This window comes from Camelina sativa, chromosome 17 (genome assembly GCF_030686135.1).
Source record: "Camelina sativa cultivar CO46 ecotype springtype chromosome 17, ASM3068613v1".
Lineage (NCBI taxonomy): Eukaryota > Viridiplantae > Streptophyta > Magnoliopsida > Brassicales > Brassicaceae > Camelina > Camelina sativa.
The window spans coordinates 23,212,862-23,235,295 of NC_141896.1; the positions used below are offsets into that span (position 1 = coordinate 23,212,862).

At 36.0% G+C, this 22,434-nt stretch overlaps 2 protein-coding genes and 2 pseudogenes across 2 annotated transcripts; 3 read left to right on the plus strand and 1 right to left on the minus strand.

Moving 5' to 3' along the window:
• The first annotated feature begins 5,764 nt into the window (after window positions 1–5,764).
• LOC104757595 (putative calcium-binding protein CML17) lies at window positions 5,765–6,658 on the plus strand. The gene has a single exon (XM_010480347.3). It carries the CDS (start codon window positions 6,008–6,010, stop codon window positions 6,506–6,508), a length of 501 nt encoding a protein of 166 aa, XP_010478649.1. The 5' UTR covers window positions 5,765–6,007; the 3' UTR covers window positions 6,509–6,658.
• Window positions 6,659–7,276: 618 nt separating this feature from the next.
• Window positions 7,277–8,865, minus strand: LOC104757596 (uncharacterized). Its single transcript, XM_010480348.3, has 2 exons — window positions 8,618–8,865; window positions 7,277–7,938 (listed from the first exon to the last, which is right to left on the minus strand). The coding sequence occupies exons 1-2, from the start codon at window positions 8,746–8,748 to the stop codon at window positions 7,467–7,469; spliced, it is 603 nt and encodes a 200-aa protein (XP_010478650.1). The 5' UTR covers window positions 8,749–8,865; the 3' UTR covers window positions 7,277–7,466.
• Window positions 8,866–11,057: 2,192 nt separating this feature from the next.
• LOC147924233 (uncharacterized) lies at window positions 11,058–12,679 on the plus strand (annotated as a pseudogene).
• Window positions 12,680–21,318: 8,639 nt separating this feature from the next.
• LOC104759616 (putative syntaxin-24 pseudogene) lies at window positions 21,319–21,939 on the plus strand (annotated as a pseudogene).
• Window positions 21,940–22,434: the final 495 nt, after the last annotated feature.

The following is a 22,434-nucleotide window of genomic DNA, read 5'->3' on the forward strand; positions in this document are numbered from 1 at the left end:
TAGCTAAAGTGAACGAACGATAGTTTGTTTGGTTTCAGAAATCGTAAATAAAAATGCAAGAAATAAAACGATTAAACTTATGGGATTAAAACATTGGGTCATAGGATATATCAGAGATCAATGACTAATGAGAAAATAAAATATGGAATTCAATAATTAAGAACCATTCTAGAACATGAAGACTATAATAGACTAACCCTCTTTCAAGGCATTAGAAACTAAATTTAACTATTAGTTTGCTAAACTTTCATTTGCAACCTCCTAGCCAAATTTGCATTACAATCAAGTGCATTAAGTTCACAATGCATCCTAACATCAACTTTCGAAGGCTAGAAATATATTGCTCGATTCAAACTCATTCAGGTATTCTATTGAACACTTTTGATGCATAGAAAAATCTAGAGTCTAAAACAAGGTGATCAGTCCTATTTTAGCATTAAGATAATGTGAATCAAAGAACCTAAGGATTAAGAACTCCAAACAATAATTAAAACATAAATTCATTGAATCTCCTAATTAGAATCCTAAAACCCAATTGGAGAACTACTCACACATTGCAAAAGAGAAAACAAAAATCATAGATGAAGAAAACATGATTAAATTGCAGAAATAATAAGAACGGTTTTAGAAATCTTTTCCAAATTGTCAATGAAAATGAATCTCTAGAATCCCAAAAAAGTGGCTTACAAAAAGTCTCATGTTGCAGAAAAAAGCATAGAATAAAATTTAAGATTTTTCTCCCAACAAATAAAAAGTATTTATAAAATTCTCAAAATAAGGTAAAAAGGTAACGGCCTAGTTATGACATTTTCTCAGATAAACAGGTTTCTCAGGTAGGTGGATTTTAACATGAAACTTGCCGGTGTAGACTATGTTTCTTAGCCAGGCGGGGTTCTCATATAGGCGGATTTGACGTGAAACTTGCCGGTTCTGACTTCGTTTATCAGCTAGGCGGGTTTCTCAGATAGGCGGGTTTTAACGTGAAAGTTACCAGTTTAGACTTTGTTGCTTATCCCGGCGGATTTCTCTAGTAGGCAGGTTTTCACGTGAACCAACATCTATTTCATATGCTTGTTTATATCCAGAATGACTTATTTTTTCTCCATTTTCATCTAAAATGTCCTAAACCCTATAAAAACTCGATAAAGAACTAAAAAATTTCAAAAACACACTTTGACTCAATAAAAAATATAAAATAAGAGAGCAAACAAATACTCATAACTAATAAAAACACCATATATCACATACAACTTTTCATATCTATTTACCAATATAATACCAAGTCTAAGACTACAATTTTAACTACAATGACACGTAATATATGTAACTGTATTTTATTTTTTTCTTGGAATAAAGGAATTAAACATGATTGTTAGGTAATGTCTTATTCAAAATAAAATAAAATAAAATAATTGATTTCATTCTTTCGTGTGATCAATACCTCACCAAAAAAAAAAAAAAACATTCTGGTAATGTTCTTTAAGTTTCAACCTTTATAGTACATTCAAGAAAAGATTTTGTTCCCATTGAATGGTGGCTCTTTTCAGGTGGAATATTAGTTTTCTTTACCTCTCAAATATATGTGCATTTTGAATTTGGTATCCATTTAATAATATTTTAAGTAAATAAGAATATCTTTTTTCCTAACATTATTCTTTGATTAGGTTAATCTGTCTACATCGTGAAACATAAACCTCTCTTTTTCCCGCATAACTGTTTAGAAAACTTAACTTTTGTTTCACATCAAATCTTTTCTCATAATAATACTTTAAGACAAAGGACTTGTGATAGAAGATTTAAATTTTAAAGAAAAACAACTTATGCATACCGAGAAAACATACACCACCATACAGGCTTTTCCTTTATATATATACAAAATAATAATAATTTTTCACATTCTAAAATTATTTCCACTATAATTCTTTTGCATATTTCTCAAATCAAAAATAAATGATAATTTTAAAAGAAAATAAACTGTAGTTAGTTTTCGGTTCTTTTTTTTTGTGTGCAACCAAATAGTTTTCTGTGTCATATATAATCATTTTGTATAATAACATATGCATATATACTTTCTTGGTGGTTAAAAGATATTATTCTAAGATCATTATTCTTCACATAGGAAAATTAGGATATAATCAAAATTAAAGTCTAAATGATAAAAAAGATGATTTATGTGCCAAAAAGTACAAATTTAGTGGAAGATTGGATTGATTCTCTCCTAAAATATTGATGATATAAGTGGCTTAGTTACAAAAAAGAAAAAAAAATTGCGACGATAAGATTCATGTGCGTTGATATGAAAATGTCTTAGATCGAATTAGAAAGTAACTGACAGTCATCCACGTCAAAGTTTAAACGTATTGCTTCTAGGTTTAAAGAACCAAAAAAAAAAGATTGGTTAAAGATTAATAAATGTGAAATGTGAAATCTCAAGCGTTGAGCATATGCATGATGTGATGTTTATTTCACAAATAACGTGAACCAGTTCACATCTATAATCCGATATGATAATGCATAATTTAACCGAAGTGTGGCCACTATAAATGCATGCTCATATCTTTATATATGAAGATTAGATTCAAGCAAAATTCGATACTAAAAATATTTCGATTTGCGGGACTTATCTCATAGATAGCTCACAAAAACAGCAATTTATTTAAGCCGTAGAATGTCTTACTCCAGCTTAAAACTCGATCACAGAAACATTCTTATAATTCTTTGATTTGCATAATTAGTCATTGTTCTAGTATTTTCTCAAATATCAAGGCAGACAGCGGAGCGGTGTTCAGTGGTCTAAACTCGTTTTCTTGATGACTTGTTAATCTGAAAGTATATTTGTTCCCCACTGTTTGGACTGTTTTAATTATACGATGAGAGAGAGAGAGAGGAAGTATTTTTCCCCAAACGGATATATATATGTGAAAACGCTAATTATATGAAGTTACTTATATGGTATGCATGGTTCTTGCTATAAAAGTTCCGATTTTATAATAACTAAAATATTTATATTATATGTTAGTTACGCAAATGAGGTAAAATACGAGCTTAAAATATGATTTCATGTCATATATATACGGATATTTTCTTGTATATAAATAATTAAATAAACCTCTCTTTATGTAACACCAATAATCTATAAACCATATACGAAACGAAAATGCATGTTGGTTTTGGAACAAAAATGTAACATGTAAACGTAGGTGAATTATGTTCGTTGTTGTCTTAATTTTTATCACATTTATCTTTTGATGTGGATTTTCAAAGTGGAAAATGCGTTGTTAACTCGAATGTCTCCAAGGTAAATGATGCTTTTAACAAAATAAAATTTTAAAGGAAAAGGGGAAACAAAATGAATCTTTCCAGTGACTTTGAGGAAAGACAGTTTTTTATATAAATGCCCTACGAAATCTGTTCAAATACTAATCACTCCACTCATATAAAATATAATATATAAAGATAATTAATTTATATATGATATATGCATATTGACAAGAACCATTAACATTGCTTAATTCTTCTTCTACTTCTTCTTTTATTGTGTCGGTTCGCTCGTCTTTATATGTATTCTTTTCCCATATTGTAAAATAGAATAGTTTTGTTTTATTAATTTTAATATATATTCCAGAAATTCTCTAATTTTTTTTCAAAAATAATTCTCTATTCATGCTTTGTTATAATATATAGTGGAAAATTCCATTCATTTAGGATTCTATGTCCACATAATCAGATTTTTATTAGATTCACAAATATACTTCACCGCCGCAGTAAAAAAATGTTGTCCTTAAATAATATTAGCTAGTGACAAAATAAAAATCCATGCATTCTATAAAAGAAAAAGAAAAAAATTATGATCTACTATAAAGGCAGAAAATGAAATTTAGTTGTATCCGGATCGGTCTGAGTGGGTTGGTGTTTTATTAACGGTATGTGTATCGCCAGCTAAACATAGGCCTGGGCAAAATACCCGGATCCGTATATCCGATCCAAACCCGATCCAAAAAACACGATCCGAATCCGTATCCGAAATTGTAAAATACTCGAACGGGTTCTAAATCTCTAAATCCGAAAACCCGAATCCGAATCCGATCCGAACCGAAATCCGAACGGGTATCCGAATATACCAACATTATTAATATATAGTAGTAATATATTAGTAATATTTATAATTTTAATAATATAAGTGTTCAAAATATTCATATTTTTAGATATTTTCGACAATTTGAAGTATTTAAACTGTTTATTAGTAAATTTAGATAGAAAATACTCTAAATTTTTAGATATATTGCGTATTATTGAATAATTTAGACTAACTTAGATACTAAAATTTTGAGTTTTGTCAACTTTGGATAATCTGAATCCGAACCCAAAATACCCGAACCGAACCCGAACGGGTACCCGAATGCCCAGGCCTAGCTAAACATGATCATTAAGGGGTGGGCAAAATACCCGCACCCGATACCCGAACTCGAACCCGAACCCGAACCCGAAGTAAACAATTCGGGTCGGGTATAAATCACCCAAACTATCTGATCGGGTGTTCATATTAAATAAAACGGATACCCGAATCCGACCGGGTATACCCGAACACCCGATTAAACACCCGAAAGCATCCATAAGACCATAACCATTCCCGATTTCTTGTTTCTTGATTCATCATCAATTCCGCGAGAATTAATTTAAAGTGTTAGAGTGGGTTTCTTACATTTCATTGCTTGTGTGTATGAGTATGTATGTGTTTCTTTTGTACTTTATTTATTTTTGGCCTCAATTCTGAATTTGTTTTAGTAGTGGAGTCAACGAACAGTTAATTAGTCTGAGTTATAATAATTAAAAGCATGATTTAAACTGGATACACATTATGTTTTTGTTTAAGAATTCTGATTTAGTATGTTTTTTTTTATTTCTAGATGGATTCTAACTTTAAATTTGGTGTCATTTCATGTTTCAGGAAATCAAGAAGAACTATTGGTTTATGAACTTATTGTTTTTGTGTTTGGATTTGTCATTTCTTTTTATTGAACTCAATATGGTATGATGAAGTTGGGTTTTTTATATTTGATGATCACAAAAACAATTTGGTGTCATTTCATGTTTCAGGAAATCAAGAAGAACTATTGGTTTATGAACTTATTGTTTTTGTGTTTGGATTTGTCATTTCTTTTTATTGAACTCAATATGGTATGATGAAGTTGGGTTTTTTATATTTGATGATTACAATCAGTTTGTTTAGTTTGATAGTTTGGGTGTAACCCAAACCCGATGGGTGTTTACCCGAACCCGATCCGAAATCTAAAATTATTCGAATGGATCTTATAATTCTAAACCCAAACATCCGAAAACCCGAAATACCCGACCCGAAACCCGATATATAGGGTACCCGAATGCCCACCCCTAATCATTAACCTTGTGATCTGTAAAAATATTTTCAAATAGATTGTTATTAAAAACAAAAAATGTATGCATTGCCTATTTTAAAATGTTTTGAAAACGTAATACTTAATTAAAATATAAATATCTCATTTTCATAACCTTTGAATATTGCAGAGAGAATATTAGTAGCAAATCATCACGATTTCTTTAAATCCATCTAAAAAAGTCAAAAACTATTTAGAAACCTAACGAAACTCAAATAGTTCCAAATATTCATCAGAAAAAGAAAACACAAAAACTTAAAAGTTTTAATTCTTGTGCTAATGTTTAGACCCATCAGACGAGTTTCAGTTTTCTTTTTTATTTATTGGGGAGTTTACTAAAACATGTTTTAAGTTTGAGCCCTAGTAAAAAGGAAGATCCACCAAAAATGGAGGAACCAAAGAACAAGCCATCGCCTCTTGAGGTTGAATCTTATCTAATTTCCCAAAAAAAAAAACTGTAATTTATTTTGTGACATTTCTTGTTGTTCTGATTATAACGAAACCTAGTACAAACAGACAAAAAGAAGTTTCCGTTTGTGTATTTCTCAAAGTTAGACATAAGAAAACGTGTAGATCAAGCAAGTGATATTACTATGAGTCACAAAGTCTCCAAGAAGTTAGACGAGGAGCAAATCAATGAGCTCCGGGAGATTTTCCGGTCATTTGATCGGAACAAAGACGGAAGCTTAACCCAACTTGAGCTCGGATCACTTCTCCGAGCACTCGGGATTAAACCTAGTCCAGACCAATTCGAAACGCTTATAGACAAAGCCGACTCTAAAAGCAACGGACTCGTCGAGTTCCCGGATTTCGTGGCTTTGGTCTCGCCGGAGCTTCTTTCGACGGCGAGGAGGACGACTCCTTACACGGAGGAGCAGCTTCTCCGATTGTTTAGGATATTTGACACGGACGGTAACGGGTTCATCACTGCGGCGGAGTTAGCTCACTCTATGGCCAAGCTTGGTCATGCCTTGACGGTCGCGGAATTGACGGGGATGATTAAGGAGGCGGATAGCGACGGAGACGGCCGGATAAATTTTCAGGAGTTCGCAAAGGCTATTAACTCTGCTGCATATGATGATATATGGGGTTGATGTTTTTTTTAGTGGACTCTTCCATTATTTTCCCCCATAATCTTTTTAGTTTCTATGCTTAGTAGTTTTCATTAATCTACATGAAAATATATTCTTATATTTACAATAATTACTCAAGTTGAAATTCCGGTTCTTTTAAGTTTTCAGATTCTTGACATGCCTCGGTGATATGAGTAAATATTTCGCATTAAGTAATCTCTTACTTGTGGCAAATTTCATATGTATGTATTAGTTCATTGAAATATGGATATATACTCGATCCAGCAATTGATAGACCAATCCATATGTTTTGAGGTCTAAAAAGATGATAGAGCTAAAACGATGTACCTACGATGTTATTATTACGTTTAAGTTTTAGTAGGGAAATATAATCTGTTATCGAGTAATATATTTATTGAAAACAAATATCATGTAACTTTTGTTTCTTTGTAATCATGAATGTAAATAATCTTGCTCAAAAAGAAAGAAAGAGGAAAAAAAATCTAATGCATCTTTGTTTCTTATTTTCTCAAAAGTTTGTTGCATTTCATTGTAAAATTTTTTTGTTGCAACAAAATATTACCTTACAGAAAAGGTTAGAAATGTTTTAGAAAAAAATAATAAACAATACAGTACTGAACTTCAACGGTCACCACCATCGCCAAAAATTGCAAAACCTTTGATCTCTTCCACATATCTCAGATATTACTCAATTTTAAGAGAAATGTTTAAATGAATTTATACTAGCAATGATAATGATCATGTATAGTATATGTTTCAAACTATTAATTATAATCTCAATAAAGTCTACGAAACTTTATTATTCAAGCGTTAGAAAGAAAATAAGACATTGTCATGTTTTCTACATACTTGCTTCTGATTCTATCCACAAATCACATCAGTTTCTGGAAATAAAAAGCACAATTATGTCAAGAAAGATTATAGACTCTTTTATGGGTTTTTGCTGCTTAGTCTTTCATCACTGTGCCATCCACTGCAAAATGTCTTTCCTGATAACACCGTCAAACCTGCCACCTGTAACATAGCTCGGCTGAATCAGACTTGCAGCTAGATTGCCACTGTAGCGTCTGTACTGAGTTGAAGTTCCACTGGGTCTCGGCGGTTGGATCATCATAGAGACAGACGGGAATGGATTGTGCCGGAAGTGTCTCAATGAGGAGAACAAGTGCCTATCGGATTCACGGTTTTGAGGAGTCTGCGTCGTGTTTGTGTGCGATTTGGGACGGGACATTTCCGTTAATCTTTTTGCCTTGTCCAAGTTCGAGTTGGTGTTATGTGGTAGTTCTGCCCGAGTACGGATCTGAGCTGCTGGTTTCATCCGGTCTAGCCAACGGAGAATCCAGTTTCCAAGATTCCTACCAACTTCTATGTCTCTCTCTTGTATGTTCTTGTGAACCGAAACTGCCACATCGAAGATTTTACGAGTCCTCCTGAACCAACCAAACAGGACAACACAGTCAATGCATAAGCATAACCCTAACAAATGAAGCTAAGCTTCTGTCAAAAATCACAGAAAGGAGGATCACAAGGAAGAAATCTATACCGTAACTAGACTAGTTTCAACCTGATGATGTTATGAATACCGTAACGATGATATTCATAAACTTTTCCAAGAATCTCAAGCAAACACATGCAAGTGATAGATTCAAAGACCTCAATTAGACAACTCTCTTGGAAACCAAAGGCGAATCCAACGATACGATACCATCAAACACACCGCTAGTTCTCTAATTCCTACAAATCACATCGAGCTGTATGCTTCAATTGCAAAAGATCAAACACAACAAGGACAACAACAACGAGATCAAGAAACGAAACTATAGACTTGATTTTTACACAAATGAATCGATTACAGTAAAGGAACTGCTTCGATCAACCAGATTCACAATAGGATTGTTGTATCTATTCATCATCAAGGGGAGGCTCTCAGGTTTTGAACCCAAACGATTCGAAAAGCATAAACAGAAATCAACAATTTCAATTACAGAACAATGCAATTTCTCAAAAATTCTGAAGCAAAAACCTAATTTCACGAATCGAGAACAACACAATCAACATTGATCAACCAGATTCGAAACGATCTCGAGATAAACAAAAAAAAAATCTCACCGATGAAGAAACTGACGGATTTTGGGATGTTTCGGAGAAACAAGACGTCGCTGGATCTTCAAGGCGAGCCTATAAGTCCGTCTCAGTCCCAAGAAGTAGGCTGTTCCCAGAGTTATCTCCCAGAGCACCATCTTCCTTCTCGAACCTTCTTCGTCTTCTTCGGCTACACGATTATCTGATGATCGCCATTTCGGTAGTCGTCTCACTGCTCTTCTTCGACTGGTTCATCGTTGATACAATCTTATTGGGCCTTCATTTGGCCCACTTTGATAATAAACATATGGGCCGAGTTAAACCCAACGAATCTGACTTAAAAATGTGCTTTTTTTTTTTTTTTCTTCTTCTTTTCTAATAACGAATCTTGTGAAAGTCTCATTAAACTTAATTAAGAGACTACATAACCTAAGGGGGTTATTGGATGTATGATTTTGATGGATTTGGAAATCCGAACAAAAATCATGTGTTATTCAATCATTGATTTTAAAATACTTATCAAAATCATGTGTTATTGGTTCCATGATTTACAAATACTTTTTAAAATCCTCTGTTATTCATTTAATGATTTGTTTTTGGATTTCAAAATCCACATTATGTTTTATATGGATTTGAATGGATTTGATAGTGTAAAATAGAATGATTGAAATCCAAGAATAAAACATGTTATTTCGAAATCCATCTGTTTTGATTTCTAAAATTTACAATTCCATATGGATTTAGAAATCATCTCTCCAATAACAGCCCCTAAATAAAATCTACTTCGACGTTTTTTTCTTTTTTACACAACTGTTTTTATTTATAATATAAAGCCAAAAAAAGACAGGCCATACCAATATTACAATCCACCAAAGCCCAACAAACAAGCAAAATGCAGAAATCAAAATAAAAAAAAACAAACATAAAGGCCCAAACCCAAGAACAATACTTGGGTTCACCCCTAGGGGTGAACCTCTCCATTCACCTCCTTATAAAATAAGGAAATAAAATCTGTATACATTATTATAAAATTAAAAAATTAAACCGCTTTTTAATAAACCCAAACCGATATATATGAAATCTAAACCCTAACCATCTCATTTGTGAACCCAAACCGACATATAATTTCGTTCTACTTGTAAAATCTAAACCCTAACCATCTCATTTGTGAACCCAAACCGACATATAATTTCGTTCTAATTGTGAAATCTAAACCCTAACATCTCATTTGTGAACCCAAACCGACATATAATTTTGTTCTACTTGTAAAATCTAAACCCTAACTATCTCATTTGTGAACCCAAACCGACATATAATTTCGTTCTAATTGTAAAATCTAAACCCTAACCACCTCATTTGTAAACCCAAACCGACATATAATTTCGTTTTAATTGTAAAATCTAAACCCTAACCACTTCATTTGTAAACCCAAACCGACATATAATTTTACTCTAGTTTAAAAATCTAAACCAAGCCAAATATTTAACATTCCTTAATTAAAAGTATACAGAATTTGTTTCCTTAATTTGGGTTGCTTTTTAATTTATTTTTTATTTATTTTTTAAATGAAATATTAGATGGAAGATTTTGATTGGCTGAGAGAAGAGGGGGTGAATGGAGAGGTTCACCCCTAGGGGTGAACCTAAGTATTTTTCCAAACCCAAGGTAGAAATCCTTCCTTGAAGATTGATTCTGTGGATCACAAAACACGTGGCAAAAGGGAAACGCTAGAGAAGACACGTGCGAAGTCGAAGAGGCTGAAGTCTACAGGTCTCCGGTCATCGACATCAGAAAGTATCGTCGGAAAACGTCACATCCGGCCGAAAACGCCGGCGAACAACAGAGGAATCTCGATCTGCACCCATAGGAAAAGGCGAGTTCCAATTTGCTAAGAAAAAGACTCCACCAAATGCAAAATTCTTAATCTTCTTCTTCAAAAAAGCTTTCAATCTTCAAAAAAGTAGATCTACCCAACCCAGAAAAAACACAACAACATAAAAAGAGAAAACTAAAAAACTTAAGCCACCGTCCGCCGAATATAACGCTGCCATGGAGACCAACGCAAGCCACCCTTGATAAGGTAATCAACGGTGCTGGTCAAAAGCCAGCTAACGCCACGAAGGAAGCTGGCCGTTGCCGGAGAGAAAAACACAATAAAAACCTTTTGCTCTCTATTAGATTGTATATATTGGTTAAGCTTATTAGATTGATTTCCGGTTTATTAGGAATCGGTTTAGGTTGGTTTACTGTATATAATACATATATGTACAGTTTGTTACGATTAAATAATACAGATAAAATCATTTCACAAAAGCTCTTTACTCTCAAACTCTATTATGGTATCATAGCTTTTCTTCCGCAATTCTCTGTGATTTCACCATCTTCTTCTTCAAATTCTCCATAATCTCGCTGGCGAAACGCTTTTATCATCATCGGATCTACTTCCTATCTTTTGATTTTTGCGAAAATGGTGAAGAAAGGGGGAAAATTGAGAAATCGAAGTGAAACACCCGAGATTGAAGCATCTGCTGCGAGGATCTCTCGCGGATCAGTTGTAATCAAAGATCCAGAGTGGAAATGGCGAAACAATAACGTTCTTTTCGATCCGATGGATATGGAGGTCATGGATCTATGTCGAGGTCATCCGAAGCCTCCGATAGTCCGTTATGTCTTCAATCCTCCGATCATCCAGGTTTGATGATTGTTGCTCATACTCTAGATGGAACGAACTACAATAGCTGGGCTATAGCAATGAGGATTAGTCTAGATGCTAATAATAAACTTAGTTTTATCGATGGATCCTTGCCTAGACCAAGCGAGAGTGATTTTGATTTCAAGATCTGGAGTAGATGCAATAGTATGGTGAAATCATGGATTCTTAATGTTGTGAGTAAGGAGATATATGATAGTATTCTCTACTATCAAGATGCTGTTGAGATGTAGAATGATTTGTTTACAAGGTTCAAAGTAAACAATATACCAGCTAGAACAAGCAGTGATGACTCTAAGACAAGGTCAACTCGATTTATCCAGCTACTTCACGAAGAAAAAGACATTGTGGGAACAATTGGCTAACACAAAGTCCAGGACGGTGAAGAGATGTGATTGTGATCAGGTCAAAGAGTTACTTGAAGAAGCTGAAACTAGTCGAATCATACAGTTTCTCATGGGATTAAATGACGATTTCAACAATATCAGGAGTCAGATATTAAACATGAAGCCTCGACCAGGATTGAATGAGATCTACAATATATTGGATCAAGATGAGAGTCAGAGAGTAGTGGGTGTGTCTTCTAGACCAACCTCAAACCCTGTTGCTTTCCAGTCTCAAGCTGTGATCCCGGATCAGAATTCGATTTTGCTAGCTCAAGGAAATTTTCAGAAACCAAAGTGTTCCCATTGTTCTCGCATTGGACATGTTGCGGATAAGTGTTACAAATTACATGGTTATCCTCCTGGACATCCAAGGGCAAAGAAGAACAACTATGTGGGAAGCACGAATCTTGCTAGTGCTGGTCAGATAGAGGAGAGTAAGGATCAACTTAAGGAGAATGTCAATGATGATATGTCAAAAGAACAGCTCCAACAAATGATCACTTATTTGAGTACTAAGCTTCAGTCTTCAAGCGTCACTTCATGCCCTGAGAAAGCCATAGCTTCGACTTCTACTCCCGTGCCAACTATCTCACAGATATCTGGTACATTTCTCTCTTTATATGATTTGACTTTCTATGACATGTTAACTTCCTCTATACCTCATGAAACTGAGTTGTCTTTTAGAGCTTGGGTTATAGATTCAGGAGCTAGTCATCATGTCACTCATGAGAGAAACCTTTATAGACATTATAAACCCTTAGATAAAACCTTTGTTAGATTGCCTAATGGTCAAACAGTTAAGATAGATGGTACTGGCTATATTCAACTTACGGATTCATTGTCTCTTCATAATGTGTTGCATATACCTGAGTTTAAATTCAATTTGTTAAGTGTCAGTGTTATAACTAAATCTCTGAATTCTAAAGTGAGCTTTACTTCCGATGAATGCATGATACATGCTCTTACTCAGGACCTAATGATTGGGAAAGGTAGTCAAGTTGCGAAGCTTTATGTCTTAAGTCAGGATAAATCTCTGGTTAATATGTCTTGTAATAGAAACTCTATCTGAAATACTGTTATCAAAATCTAAGATAAATAAAAATAAAAGTCATTGTCATGTTTGTCATTTGGCTAAGCAAAAACATTTACCTTTTAAATCAATTAATCATATGAAAGAAAAACTTTTTGAATTAATTCACATTGATACATGGGGTCCTTTTTCTGTTCCAACTGTTGATGGTTATCGTTATTTTTTAACTATTGTTGATGATTTCAGTCGTGCTACTTGGCTTTATATGTTAAAACAAAAATCTGATGTCTTGCATGTTTTTCCTGGTTTTCTTAAATTGGTCGAAACTCAATACAATTCTAAAGTTTGTTCTGTAAGGTCTGATAATGCTCATGAATTGAAATTTAATGATTTGTATTTGAAAAATGGAATTAAAGCTTTTCATTCATGTCCTGAAACACCTGAACAAAACTCTGTAGTAGAAAGAAAGCATCAGCATTTGTTGAATGTAGCTAGGGCCCTTATGTCTCAATCAGGAGTTCCTATAGAGTATTGGGGGGATTGTGTTCTTACAGCTGTCTTTCTTATTAATAGATTACCTTCACCAGTTATAGACAATAAGACACCTTTTGAGCGATTAACCTCCACTACTCCAGATTATAATAGCCTTAAGGCCTTTGGTTGTCTGTGTTACTGTTCTACATCTCCCAAGTCTAGAACTAAGTTTGATCCTAGAGCTAAAGCTTGTATATTTTTAGGTTACCCCTCAGGTTTTAAAGGTTACAAGCTATTAGATATAGAGACATACTCAGTTTCAATTTCTAGACATGTCATTTTCTATGAGGATATCTTCCCTTTTGCATCATCTAATATATCGGATGATGTAAAGAATTTATTTCCTCATATTACTCTCCCTGCGCAAATCACAGATGATCAATTGCCTTTAGTGCAAACATCTTCCGATGCTCTTCATCATTATGACGAGTCATCATCCATGGTTTCTGTTCCTTCTGAACCTAAACCAACTCGGCAGAGAAAACTGCCTTCCCATTTGCAGGACTTTCATTGTTATAATAATAATACTCTTACTAAAACTAATACTTCTCCATACCCACTTACAAACTATATTTCTTATTCATACGTATCTCAGCCTCTCTGTGCTTTTATTAATGCTATTGCAAAGTCGAAAATACTTAAAAAAATTTCAGAAGCTAGGCTGGACAAGGTATGGGTTGATGCTGCAGGAAAGGAGATTGGTGCTTTTATAAGGACCAAGACTTGGAGTGTTTGTGATTTACCTGATGGTAAGGTGGCTGTAGGTTGCAAATGGGTATTCACAATCAAATATCACGCAGATGGCAGTATTGAGAGACACAAGGCTAGACTTGTGGCGAAGGGATACACTCAACGAGAGGGAATTGATTTCACTGACACCTTTTCTCCGGTTGCAAAGATGGCAACGGTAAAGATGATCTTTTCTCTCGCACCCAAGATGCAATGGTTTTTACATCAATTAGATATCTCTAATGCATTCTTGAATGGTGACCTCGATGAGGAAATCTACATGAAACTACCACCAGGCTATGCTGAGTTACAAGGTGAAGTTTTCTCTCCTAATGCGGTTTGTAGGTTGCATAAATCGATCTATGGTCTCAAACAAGCGTCGAGACAGTGGTTTTTGAAGTTCAAGACTACTCTTGTGGGATTTGGATTCGACACATGCCATGGTGATCATACTCTTTTCGTGAAAGAAGACAATGTTCAGTTCTTAGTTGTCTTGGTATACGTCGATGACATTCTCATTGCAACTACGGATTCCACTTTGGCTTATACTCTACGAGATCAACTGAGTTTGGTCTTCCAGCTTCGAGATCTTGGTACACCTAAATACTTTCTTGGCATTGAGATTGCAAGAAATGAGGAAGGAATTTGTCTCACTCAGAGGAAATACGTTCTTGACTTGTTGGAGACTACTGGTTTTTCGGATTGTAAACCATCTGATGTTCCCATGAAACCATATCAGCAGATGTCATTGACCAATTTCTCTCGACGAAAGAAGAAAAAGGTTCCTCCAGTCACTGAGGGTGATGATGAATATGAAGTTGAACCTGCTCATCCTTCTGATTCTACACTTGAACTTTTAACGAATACGAAGCAGTATCGTAGATTGATTGGAAAACTTCAGTATCTGACTATCACTCGGCCATACATCACTTTTGCAGTTTCTAAGCTCGCACAGTATTCCTCTGCTCCGCGAAAGTTTCATCTTTAAGCTGCACATAAGGTACTTCGTTACTTGAAGGGTACCATTGGGTAGGGATTATTTTATGGGAAGGATGATGACTTCTCGCTTCGAGGATTCTCTGATGCAGATTGGGGAGCTTGCCCTGATAGTAGGCGTTCTGTTACTGGCTTTGCTATTTTTATCGGTCAGTCATTGGTCTCTTGGAGGTCCAAGAAACAAGACATGGTTTCGATGAGTTCTACAGAATCTGAATATCGAGCCATGAGTGTGATTACCAAGGAGTTGTTGTGGTTCACATACATCTTGAAATCACTCCGGGTACCTTTCTCTCTTCCAGCTTATTTGTATTGTGATAACGAGGCTGCTCTCCACATAGCGAGTAACTCTGTTTATCATGAACGGACAAAGCATATAGAATTTGATTGTCACAAGGTCAGAGAGGCGATTGAAGATGGTGTTCTGAAGACCATGTTTGTTCGCACTGGTAATCAGCTTGCTGATATCCTAACCAAAGCTTTACCTCCGGCTCTCTTCAATGCTAATATTGGCAAGATGGGAGTCATCAACATCTACTCGTCTCCATCTTGAGGGGGGGAGGGTATTAGATTGTATATATTGGTTAAGCTTCTTAGATTGATTTCCGGTTTATTAGGAATTGGTTTAGGTTGGTTTACTGTATATAATACATACATGTACAGTTTGTTACGATTAAATAATACAGAGAAAATCATTTCACAAAAGCTCTTTACTCTCAAACTCTATTACTCTCTGAAGGATCTATAGAGAGAAGAAAGATAAAGGTTTTCATCGATCAAAAACAAAGCCAGCCAACGACGCTATGGAAGTCGCCGATGCCGGAGACAAAGCCAGCCAATGGCACTATGGAAGTCGCCGATGCCGGAGACAAAGCCGACCACCAACGCTAAGGAAGCCACCGATGCCGGAGTCAAAGCCGGCCAGCGATGCTATGGAAGCCGTCGATGCCAGAAAAAGAGCCGACCAACACTGTTATGAAAGCCAGTCGATGCCGAAAGCCACCGTCAAAATCATTGAAGCTTTCTCTCTCTTTGAAAGATTTTAGAGAGAGAAAAGAGAGAGAAACTTCTTACATCTACTTCGACGTTTATAAATTCTTTTTAAAAAGACTAATCACTGCTGGAGTAATCTTTTAGATGTGAATGAAGAAGAAGAGTCAGAAATTAGGGATTGACTTCTGTGGTTCACGTACGTTACCTGCAAGTCTGCAACAAAGAAGAAGAAGGTAAAGTTAATTAGACATGTGTGTGGCACATGAGAAGTCACATGGGTCGCTAAGCTGAAGAGGAAATTGTTTTCTTTTTTTAATTTGGGATTTATTTAGAGTTTTACATTTTAATTAAAAAGAATTAGAAATTTACATTTCTAAATAATGTCAAGTTATTATTGGCTATATATATGTTACTGTGTATGCTCATCGAGAGCAATTGATTTTCACCGAGAAATAAACAAGCTTTTAGAGAATTGATTTCAACTTCTTTTTATTCTTCTGAGAGCAATTCTTTTTTTTTTTTTTTTGTTTCCTAGTTCACAAAAACACTTTGTTGTTGTAAGCTTGTAGTACAAGCATATGAGAGATAAGGCCTTGTGTGTTTAGAATTGTCTAAATATACATGAGATAAGGTCAAATATGTTTAGGAGGATCTAAATATATTATTGGGAGTTATTCAATTAGGTTTTGGTTTTATGTTTTTCTCTATGAAAGGATGTACTAGCTTGTGGCACAACTTATGAGTTTGAGAGCTTAAGGTTTTGAGTATTTTTCCTTAAGATTAATAAAAGAGTTATTCTTATTATACACTTGTGTTCTATTGTTGGTTTCTACACGTGGTATCAGAGCTTAATCAATGGCGGGAGAAGACATAAAAGCTTTGACAGAAGGAGGAAGAGATGACAAAAGCTTGATGACGAGTCAAGAAGGAAAAACAAGTACGTCACAGGCTGCAGGATCGTTGTCGGCAATAGATGGAGGATCTTCCTCCATAAAGTGTCCTATGTTGAATTCGAGTAACTACACCGTATGATCGATGAAGATGAGGATTCTGCTCAGAGTTCACAAATCATGGGATGTGATCGAACAGGGGAATATTGATGAGACAAAGAACAATTTGGCAATTGCTTTAATCATACAGTCTATCCCTGAAGCTCTTACTCTCCTGATTGGAGTTTTGGAAACCGCTAAAGAAATATGGGAAGCTATAAGATCAAGGCATATAGGAGCAGATATGGTTAAAGAGGCAAGGCGTCAAACCCTGATGGCTGAGTTTGACCGGTTAAAGATGAAGGAAACAGAGAGGATTGATGAGTTTGTTGAAAAGTTGTCTGCTATGTTGACAAAATCTGCAGCTTTGGGCAATGAGTTGGCTGAACCTATGATCGTAAAGAAATTCCTGTCAAGTCTTCCTCGTAGAAAGTTTATTCATATTGTGGCTTCTCTGGAGCAGGTACTTGACTTGAATAATACAAGTTTTGAAAACATCGTAGGTCGACTTAAGGCTTATGAAGAAAGAATTAGCGAAGAAGAGTCAGAACAGGATGATGATCAAGGCAAACTTATGTTTGCTAACTCAAATTCTTTTGGAAGCTACAGAGGTCGGGGAAGAGGAGGTCGCTCTTTCAGAGGCAGGGGAGGACGCGGCAGTTTAGCTTTCAACAGAAGGATAGAGATAAGGAACAAGACTTGTCACATATCACCTGTTTTCGTTGTGATAAACAAGGTCACTATGCGTCGGATTGTCCTGATAGGTTACTCAAGCTGCAGGAGAATTGAGAAAAAGGACGAAGAGACTCATACTGTAGATGAGCTGATGATGAATGAGGTAGTGTATCTCCAAGAAGATAAAGTGAAACCTAACAACTTTGAAACTAGTGTCGACAACACTAACATATGATACTTGGATAATGGAGCAAGTAACCATATGAGTGGTGTTAGGAGTTTCTTTCATGATCTGTGTGAGAAAGTGACAGGTAAGGTGAGATTTGGAGACGACTCTCGAGTCGATATCAAGGGAAAAGGCTCCATGCGGTTCATTTTTGAGAATGGTGAGAAGAAAGTGCTAAAAAATGTCTACTATATACCAGATTTAAAGAGTAACATTGTGAGTCTAGGTCAGGCTACGAAAGCAGGGTGTGAGATACGGATGAAAGATGACAAGTTAATGCTTTATGACAAGCTTGGGAAGTTGCTTGTTACGACAGGGAGATCCAAAAACTGCTTGTACAAGGTTCTGTTGGAAGTAGAGAACATTGAATGTCTGCAACTAGTTTATGTTGATCAATCCTCTACTTGGCATGCGAGACTGGGTCATGTTAACACTGATACGATGAAGTTGATGATCGACAAAGATTTGGTAACAGGAATACCCAATATCAAAGTAGAAAGACAAACATGTGTGTCGTGTTTGCTTGGGAAACAAACAAGAGATTCATTCCCACGTGCGACATCCTACAGAGCTTCTCGTCCTCTTGAGCTGATACACGGCAACCTCTGCGGACCGATCACACCTGCGACACCTGCTCAGAAAAGATATGTTTTCGTGATTTTAGATGACTACTCGTGTTACATGTGGACGGTTCTTCTGAGAGAAAAGAGTGAAGCACTTGAGAAGTTCAAAAGATAATTGCAGAGCAAGAGACGAAGTGTGCGATCAAGACACTCAGAACCGATAGAGGAGGGGAGTTCACCTCAGCTGAGTTCCACTCTTATTGTGAGAAGAATGGGATCTTGAGATAGTTGACAGCTCCATATTCTCCTCAACAAAACGGGGTAGTCAAAAGAAGAAACAGAACCCTTATGGAGATGTCGAGAAGCATCTTGAAGCATATGGAGTTACCAAACTTCTTGTGGGGTGAAGCTGTGAGGCACTCGACGTACTTGATCAACAGAGTTGTAACCAGGTCACTTGCAGAGAAGACTCCTTACGAGATGCTGAGAGGAACGAAACCAAATCTTGAACACCTAAGGACGTTTGGGTGTATAGCTTTTGCAAGATCAGAAACAGTGGGAAGGAAAAAGTTGGATGGTCGGTCGCGAGTCTTAGTGCATTTGGGAACCGAGCCAGGCTCGAAAGCCAACCGTTTGTTTGACCCAACGAGTAACCGAGTTGTTGTGAGTCGAGATGTCATGTTTGATGAAAACAGAGGATTGAGCTGGAATTGAGCAGAAACAGAGGAGCTCGGTAGTTCTCAGAGTTTTTCAATCTCAACAAGATATTTTGGAAACAGAGGTGTTAGACTGATCGAGAATGCAACAGAAGAAGCGAATGGTGAACCGAAAGACACAGAAACAGAGTTAACTAATAATCTCAGTGAAGAAGAGGATAATGATAATGAGGAACAACAACAGACAATGGTAACCAGACCTGTTAGACTTCGGGCAAAAACCGAAGTATCTTGATGATTATGTCACTCAAGATGAAGAGTTGGAGCGTCTTTTCTTGTCTATTAACGAAGAACCCTGGGACTTTAATGAGGCGTCCAAGTCAGAAGTATGGATAATGCCCTGTAAAGATGAGCTTGCATCAATCGAGAAGAACAGGACTTGGAGTCTAGTAGATTTACCATATAATATTAAGCCTATCGGGTTGAAGTGGGTCTTCAAGTTAAAGAGGAACTCGGATGGAAGCATAAACATGCACAAGGCTAGACTAGTAGCAAAAGGATACGTTCAGAGGTATGGGATTGACTATGATGAAGTCTTTGCACCTGTGGCTCACATGGACACAATCAGGTTTATCATAAGTCAATCGGCATCATACAGATGGGAGATACACCATTTAGATGTTAAAACAGCTTTTCTGAACGGTGAGTTGAAGGAAGAAGTGTTTGTTGAGCAACCAGATGGTTTTGTTGTCAAGGGAAGCGAGAGGAAGGTATAGAAGCTGCATAAGGCTCTCTATGGGTTAAAGCAAGCTCCTAGAGCATGGATTGCAAAGCTGCATAAGACTCTCACAGAAATGAAGTTTCTGAGGTGCTCAAAGGAACCTTCGCTATACTTTAACAATGGAGATGGAGAGATTCTTATTGTAGCTGTCTATGTAGACAATTTACTCGTTACTGGTTCCTCTCGGTCTGCAATTTGTGAGTTTAAACAGAAGATGGCTGCAAGATTCGAAATGAGTGATCTTGGATTACTTACATACTATGTTGGGATCGAGGTGAAACAGTTGAAAACATGAATCGTTCTGAAACAAGAAAGGTATGCACTTAGGTTCTTGGAAGAGACTGGGATGAGTGAATGTAATTCTACTCAAGTTCCGATGGATATGAACTTAAAATTGTCTAAATCGCAAGGTAAAAGAGTGATTGATGGACTCGAGTTTCGTAGAAGCATAGGTTGTCTTCGATACCTGCTGCACACACGACCGGATCTCGCTTATAGTGTTGGAATTCTTAGCAAGTATATGCAGGAGCCTAGGGAGTCTCATGGAGCAAGTTTGAAGCAGGTTCTCAGGTACCTTCGAGGGACGTGTTCTTTTGGTCTGTTTTATGGTCGTACGAACAAGGCATGTTTTGTTGGCTATAGTGATAGCTCATACAATGTGGATTTGGACGACGGTAAAAGTACTACAGGGCATATGTTTTACTTTGGTGAATCACCAATTATGTGGTGTTCACAAAAACAAGAGATCGTGGCTCTATCTTCTTGTGAGGCAGAGTTTATGGCCGCTACTGAAGCCGCCAAACAAGCGATATGGCTGCAGGAACTTCTTGAAGAAGTAACCGGAGAGGAGAGTGGAAAAGTGATAATCCATGTGGATAACAAGTCAACAATTGCTCTGAACAAGAACCATGTGTTTCACGGTCGAAGCAAACACATCCACACCCGTTTTCACTTTATCCGTGAATGTGTCGAGAAAGAGCTGGTGAGTGTTGAGCATGTACCTGGGAGTGAGCAGAGGGATGATATTCTGACTAAGGCTCTTGGAAGAATGAAGTTCAAGGAGATGAGAACTCTAATGGGAGTGTTTGATGTGAGTGAAGATGGTCTCAAGCTTAGGGGGGAAAATGTTGTTGTAAGCTTGTAGTACAAGCATATGAGAGATAAGGCCTTGTGTGTTTAGGAGTGTCTAAATATACATGAGATAAGGTCAAATATGTTTAGAAGGATCTAAATATATTATTGGAAGTTATCCAATTAGGTTTTGGTTTTATGTTTTTCTCTATAAAAAGATGTGCTAGCTTGTGGCACAACTTATGAGTTTGAGAGCTTAAGGTTTTGAGTATTTTTCCTTAAGATTAATAAAAGAGTTATTCTTATTATACACTTGTGTTCTATTGTTGGTTTCTACACACTTACTTCATTATATTCTCACAAATCTTTCCTCTTCTATCAGCGAAAACATGGCGGACGTCAGCGAATGCACCCCTGTACGCTGCTTATGTTGGCCCTGTAAATGTGTGCTCAACTTTTTTGTATCACTGCTCTTTTTCACCTGCTACGCTTCATTCTTCGCTTGGATCATGTTCATATCCAACGACGTGAAATTCCAAGTCTACGACGCGGAGCTGACACAATTTAACCTCGAGAACAAGAACAACAACCTCCATTACAATCTCACTTTGAACCTATCCATCAGAAACTCCAAGAGTAGTATTGGCATCCATTACGACAGGTTTGAAGCAATCGTTTACTACATGAACCAGCGGTTGGGAGCTGTTCCCATGCCGTCGTTCTACCAGGAGAAAAAGAACACGACGGTTCTCAAAGCAGTCTTCGAAGGCCAGAACCTAGTTTTATTCGACGATGAAGGACGCACCAAGTTTGAAGACGATCGGAAGACTGGGGTTTACAGAATCGACGTGAAGATGAGTATTGGTTGTAGGATTATGGTTTTGCGATTAGTGACGTGGCCGATGAAACCTAGTGTACGTTGTCATCTCAAAGTACCATTAGCGTTAGGTTCCTCTAACTCAACAGAAGGGTTTGATTTCAAGTCAACCAAGTGCCGCGTTGGATTTTAATTAACCATTTTTTTGTTTGCTGTTGTGGATTTGATTATGTGGAATATGTTTAGGTCTTTTGGTTTTGTCACAAAAAAATTGAGTCATTTGTTTTATATATTTACATCAGATTTAAATTATGTGAAAATAACTTGTAACACTTTAAAAAATATTTACCATTTGTTGATGTAAATAATTTGTATCAGTTTATTTCAAATGGATGCTATATTTAAGTCAGTTACAACATATGATTTTAATTATTTGTGTCAGTTTATTGTAAACAATTTTGAATTTTGGTATCATTTATAGATAACCGGTACTAGTAAAATATTTTTTATTTTAATAATACAAAAATTAATAACAGATTTTTTAGAATAAATATTTTCGAAATTATTTTTAATATGCAGAAAATTGTTTTCAATATCTATTAAAATCTTTACTAATATCTTTTATTAAAATTGTTATTTACAAAAATAGTAAAAAGAAAAAACAAGTTACAACCCATTTAATATAGAT

Coding starts and splice junctions, on each gene's coding strand:
- LOC104757595 (XM_010480347.3), top strand. CDS start 6,008: ATGAGTCACAAAGTCTCCAAGAAGTTAGACGAGGAGCAAATCAATGAG.
- LOC104757596 (XM_010480348.3), bottom strand. CDS start 8,748: ATGGTGCTCTGGGAGATAACTCTGGGAACAGCCTACTTCTTGGGACTG. Junction 7,939..8,617: donor ATCCGTCAGTTTCTTCATCG/GTGAGATTTTTT, acceptor TGGTTGGTTCAG/GAGGACTCGTAAAATCTTCG.